Source organism: Mycetomoellerius zeteki, unplaced genomic scaffold (genome assembly GCF_001594055.1).
Source record: "Mycetomoellerius zeteki isolate Tzet28-1 unplaced genomic scaffold, Tzet1.0 scaffold364, whole genome shotgun sequence".
NCBI lineage: Eukaryota > Metazoa > Arthropoda > Insecta > Hymenoptera > Formicidae > Mycetomoellerius > Mycetomoellerius zeteki.
In genome coordinates, this window is record NW_017257354.1 from 799,633 (window position 1) to 805,765 (window position 6,133).

At 29.8% G+C, this 6,133-nt stretch overlaps 1 protein-coding gene across 1 annotated transcript; it reads right to left on the reverse strand.

The window, feature by feature from the left end:
- Window positions 1-2,308: 2,308 nt before the first annotated feature.
- Window positions 2,309-4,409, reverse strand: Tcs3 (Probable tRNA N6-adenosine threonylcarbamoyltransferase Tcs3). Its single transcript, XM_018453051.1, has 4 exons — window positions 4,222-4,409; window positions 2,933-3,374; window positions 2,655-2,833; window positions 2,309-2,588 (listed from the first exon to the last, which is right to left on the reverse strand). Exons 1-4 carry the CDS (start codon window positions 4,334-4,336, stop codon window positions 2,317-2,319), a joined length of 1,008 nt encoding a protein of 335 aa, XP_018308553.1. The 5' UTR covers window positions 4,337-4,409; the 3' UTR covers window positions 2,309-2,316.
- Window positions 4,410-6,133: the final 1,724 nt, after the last annotated feature.

The following is a 6,133-nucleotide window of genomic DNA, read 5'->3' on the forward strand; positions in this document are numbered from 1 at the left end:
ATTTCATATGAATTTTATAATGATTTCGAGGACTCTGTCCCACGATTACATTAAGTGGTTATCCCCTCGAAAAAAACGATGTAAAAATTATTCTTTCAATTTTTATTTTTTTTCTGTATATACGAATGGAAATTGAGAAATTATAAAAAAACAAATATGGCCATAATTTATATATTGTATATTTATATTTGATTACATACAAACTTTTTTAAAGAGAAATTATTATAATTTAATGATCAGTTTTGCTTTTTATACAATAATCAATATGGAACACATTTAATTTATTTATACATTTTTTAACAGTTGTGTGTGTATATAATATAAAAAACTAGATTCATTAAAATTCAACAGAGATTCGATCATTAACATCATTCACAAATATTATTATTATTATTATATTAGTAATTAAATATTAGTAATAATAACACTATAAATCTATACTTTTATCTATAATTCGCTTGTATGGTGTTCCACGAAGAACAATACCCAAATTCGATTGGTGTATCCATCTCTGTTTTTCCCCTACTCAGATCTCTTTTTTGGCTCAAACAACTTTGTAGCGTGTTATTACCAAAATTCATGTTTTCGACGTAAAACTTTGTATTGAGATAGGCTCTCAACCAACGCATTTGCCATTCCTTAGGATCAAATCGATAAAACATCGTATATACATATGTCCAGAAAACGTTTCGTATATAATTAATAAGCCGATCGATGTAATCTGAACAGGGTCAGTATTGAAACGATCTAAAGAAGGCTTGGAAGGCGTATTAAACTAGATAGTTGTTATATGCAAGTCACATTATTGTATAACAAGGAGGCATCTAGAAATACAGAAACACGAATAATGTGCAGTAATCAATTCTTAGCAACTACTGTATGTATTGTCCAATCATTTGCAAATAATATTATATTTAACGAACTTGTAAATACAACCGATACATTACATCTCTAAAAATCTATCAACATAAATGTTACATTAATATATTAATATAAATGTTGAAATAAAATAATTAAAATAATTAAATTAATATGAGGATAAAGTAAATTCAATAAAATTCACAACTTATCTTATATGAAAATCAATAACTAATTCAAATTCTCCGGAAATCAAAACTATTTCCGGTTTTTACTTTTATAAAGTAAAAACCGGAAATTTTTACTCTTAAATGTTTGATAAAAAAATTTAAATCAAACATTCAATAAAATCTAACACAAGAAATATATGTATAGACAAACTATTTTAATATTTACTAGAATAAATTATAATTACTATAAATATTTTAATAGTTTCCTATTGTAGAAAAACATTCAAATAAAAATTGCACATTTTTAAAAGAAAAATACATAACATACATCATATATTTTTTACAACGCTAGAAATTAACATGCTACGCAAGCGTCATTTATTTACAAATGCATGTATTGTATTAATATTGGTATGTACAAAATAATAAGAGAAAATGTGATGAATATAAATATAACATGTTATTTTTAAATATATACATATATTTTCTATATATATATATGTACACATACGCACGCGCGCGCGCGCGCGCACACGCACACAGTGTCCCACAATTATTGACAAAGAGCTCTTGTGTAGACAGAGGGAACTAAATTGAGTTGAAAAATCCTCTAGTATTTTGCAATTTTCGTAATAATTAACAAGATATTAATTAGAAATTAATTAAAAATTAGAAATTAATTAAATTTATTAAATAGAAATTAATTAGAAATTAATTAAAAATCACCACGAATATTGGTTTTCAATAATTTTTTACTCAAGTACTATCAACTTTACAGAAAAACAGCAAGAGACAAAAATGTTTCCAGCAGGCATTATAGTTATAAAATAGCCAACGTACTGATCAATGCAACATGCGATACATACTTAGAAAAAAGATTTATCAAATATAGTTAGCATAGATTCTGGCTTCAAATATATTCTTTGTTTCATTCCTCCTACACAGCATAAGAAAAACATTCTTTTTATTTCTTACTTTATTTTTTTCAGTAATATAATTTACATCAATAAATTATAATTAAGATATATAATTAATATATAATGTTATGCGTTTTGTACATAGGCACCGACGAGATACTTAAAAGACCGTCAACCCTGGTCATATTTTCGTCCTCACAAAAAGGGCCTCGAGGACCCGAAGGTAATTGAAGAACGCTGACATTATCGACAATTGATATAAATGATATTCAGTCAATATATTATTATATTGTGATAAAGGAAATTTAAATTATTAAAATATTACTATAATTTAAAATATTTGAACGAAAAAATTCTTTGAAAATATTATTTTATTTTCTCCAGGAAACATATACATCGTCTGTTCGGTATCTTTGAACGCAAGTAGTTTGCGTCCAAGGAGTACCGCCCTTGCTTTTGTATTGGAGCAATCCAGCAACTGCGATCATAACGCCGTTGTCTATGCAGAACCGCTCATCCGTTGCATAAAGAGTCGCATTCCTTTCCTCACACATGATATTCATCATTTGCTGCAATCTTTCATTACATCCCACACCACCCACAATCAATACCTCATTTGATCCTACATGCGCCATTGCACGCTCTACAATATTACTTAATGTAAAGAGACGAAAAAAAGGTAAGAAAAAATTTATCTACTTGAAGTTACCTGTAACTTCGATGAGCATAGCAAATACAGTCTCTTGCAAAGAGAAACATAAATCTTCAATAGTGAATGCCTTTGTATCAAGCCATTTGGAAAGATGTTCCTCCATGTGACTTAAAATACCAGAGAATGATACATCCATCCCTTTCACAACATATGGTAGCAGTACCAGTTTCTCACCTCTTTTTACATAAAATTTATTTAAAAATCCAGTATAAATTTAAGCATAAATTTAAAATTAATATAAAGACTAAATAGTGATTACATAAAAATTTACTTGCTTTTTTGCTAACTGCTCTATATTATATCCAGGGGAAGGATTGTTTGAGAGCTTTAATAGTCTTGCAAATCTGTCCAAACAATTTCCAACCGCTATATCAATTGTCTCACCAAAAATACGATATCTTTGTTGAGAATATGCAATGATTTGAGTATTTCCACCAGAAACATACAAAACAGTAGGATTTTCAGTACCAGCAATTAAACGTCCCATCTCAATATGACCAATGCAATGATTGACTGCAACTATAGGTTTATTGTATAATTGAGCGACAGTCCTAGCTACTAAAGCAGTAACTGTCAATGGTGCTCCCATTCCTGGTCCTTTTGTATAACAAATAACATCCACATCCTTCAGACTAATCTTTGCATCATCTAAGGCTTCTTGCAAAACTTCTAATACATACTTTCTATGATGTTGAGCTGTTTCTCGAGGTAAAAAACCTAATATGAATACACATTTATTAGATTACATGTTAATATATTTATATAATGCAAGTGTTTAGAACTTGTGTGGATATAGAATAGATTTATTAAAAAGTTTAAGAAATAATTAATAAATTTCATTTTAAAAATAACTCTAAAAAATCTATATTTTGTAAAATAGATGCTTTCTATCTTTATTACTTTCTTTTTACGATACTGTATTAATTTGAATTAAGCTGTAATTGATAGCATTCATGAATGATAAGAACATTAAAGAAATAAATAAATAACATATAAGACATATGTAATTAATATATGGTACAAATTAATATACAGAATACAATGCCTTTTTTATATTAATATAAAATTGATTAATTTCTGGCGAAATTCTTTTGTTTCGTACAAAAACACGTCAAATGAGCACAATTTTATTAGTACTGAAACTGAGGAGAATAAACTGATTAATTATCAAATTTTGTAAACACAATTATGATTCATATACACATAAAACTTGATTTTTATAACTTTAATCATATTTTAAATATAAATTCAATTCAACTATTATATTAAAAAAAATATAGCTGATTTATACTACAAAATATTTTTTAATAAAATTAAAATATTGCATAATTTAATTTTATTTAAATCTACCTTTCTTCACACCTTCTATTTTCTAACTATATAAAAGTATAATTAATTGGAATTAGGATACATAAGCAATTTGCAATTTGAACACATAAGTAGTGGTACAAATTAAATAGAAAGCAAAAATAATACTAATGCAAGAAATAACTTGCATTAACAATTATAAAATATTTAATATATATTTGAGTATTTATAAAATATTATTCTGAGGTTCTCTTACCTTCTCCTGGTGGAGTAACATAAGTATGTCGTACGTTCGATAATATATGTTGATCGCGAATTATTCCTACACCTAGTTTATTCGCACTACCTTCAAATCCAATCGCTATAACCATTTTTGACAAGTTTTCCGTTTTATAAATTAAATAACAATAGCAAATCGTTTACAGTCAGAGATCTCTATTAGAGAAAAACGTTTTTCGTAACACCCCGTTAAAAAATCGCCCGTACACTATCGCCAGTACATCCATTTTCGGTTTGGATACTACGTACTACATTTCCTGACCCTGTCGATAAAATCATAACCACCGCGATACTATTAAAGACGGTCGATCCTGGACAAATTTTTTATATGTATATAGACGTGAATGACAGAATTTAACACAGAATTCAAAAGTAACAAAAAGCCACAAAGCGTCAATTTTTTATTAAATATATTGTGTACACTGCGCGGATTTTGTATAATATAAAGTTATTATAAACTAATAATCGCTTATTGTAATACAATTGAAATATTTAAATATTATAGATGAGTTGTGTATGTGCATAAAGAATCTAAAAATAAAGCAATAAAGCTTATTCATCGGAGAATATAAAAAATATAACAAATAGATTATTTTACTTATTTCGTAATATATGGTTAATATTTCGACAGTTAGACGTGTAAGTACGACAAAATAACTATGTTCATGCCGAGATCGATCGATCAATACACGGTACGAATTGTTCCTAGCAACACTCTGTTGCCTTGCTTTCCAGCAAGGACACAGTCAGTCGTAACACAGTGAGTCGTTTCATCCTTGTTTAACGTTGGCAAACAACAAGGATAAAACGACTCACTGTGTTACAGTGTCTGATTATGTCCTTGCTGGAAAGCAAGCTTGATTAGTTACAAACAAAATATCGAGCGAGCAGTTGAATGTTAATCACCGAGTCGGAAAGACGTGTATGGCATATAATTGTAAAAATCTGACCAATTTATTAAAATAAACCTGACTTTTGTCCAAGTATCAATTGCTCACATAATATTCTTTGAAAACCAAACTTCAAGATAATTCGCCCTCATAGATGGAATGATAAATATATTATTTTAAAGGACTTTTATTGATCGCTTCAAATAAATCATCTACAAGCAGGGTTAATAAATATACTAATTTTTTTTTTTTTTTTTTTTTTTTTTTTTTTTATAAAACGTATTGTGTTTTTTCTTAAATATGTTTTTAATGCTTCAAATATGTTTTAAATAGTACATAAAAAAAACATTTAAAATATATTAAAAACATCAATTCAGCATGTTTTAAACTGTTTAAAACATGTTTTTTACCAACCCTGTCTACAAGAATTCAATTTTACAGACGGTTGGCGCGCGTCCTTGGAGTTTGTTTTGCAGCGCGGTGGAACTGTGGTAGTTCCAGGTAGGGCGGGTGGACACCGGACGACGCGGCGCGTCATGTTGACTGCGGTCCACTTGACGCTACAAACGCTTCGAAGCGTTTGTAGCGTCAAGTGGACCGCAGCTGTTTACGCGTAAGGTGCGTTCCGTTGCACGCATAATGCCAAGAAGACTAGAGACCAGGAGAGTCAACTCGCGTGGTGGGGGTGAGTCAAAAAACGTCCGCGGCTATTCACATGATGTGCAGCGGCACTGCGCATTGTGTGAAAGTTCGATATAAGAGCGACAAAGTGACGATTATAGAACGACAGAGTGACGACTATATAGAGCGACAGAGAGGACTAATGAAGCGCAAGAGTGGGGGAAGTTATCCGTCGCCACTTTTTGCCTCACTCCCACTACCGCTATTGGCACGAGTTGACTCTCCTGGTTCTAGTCTTCTTGCATAATGCACATAGACTATATAGAGAACCGTTCCGTTTCAAAGCGCGCATGAATAATGCTGATAGCGCACAGATTT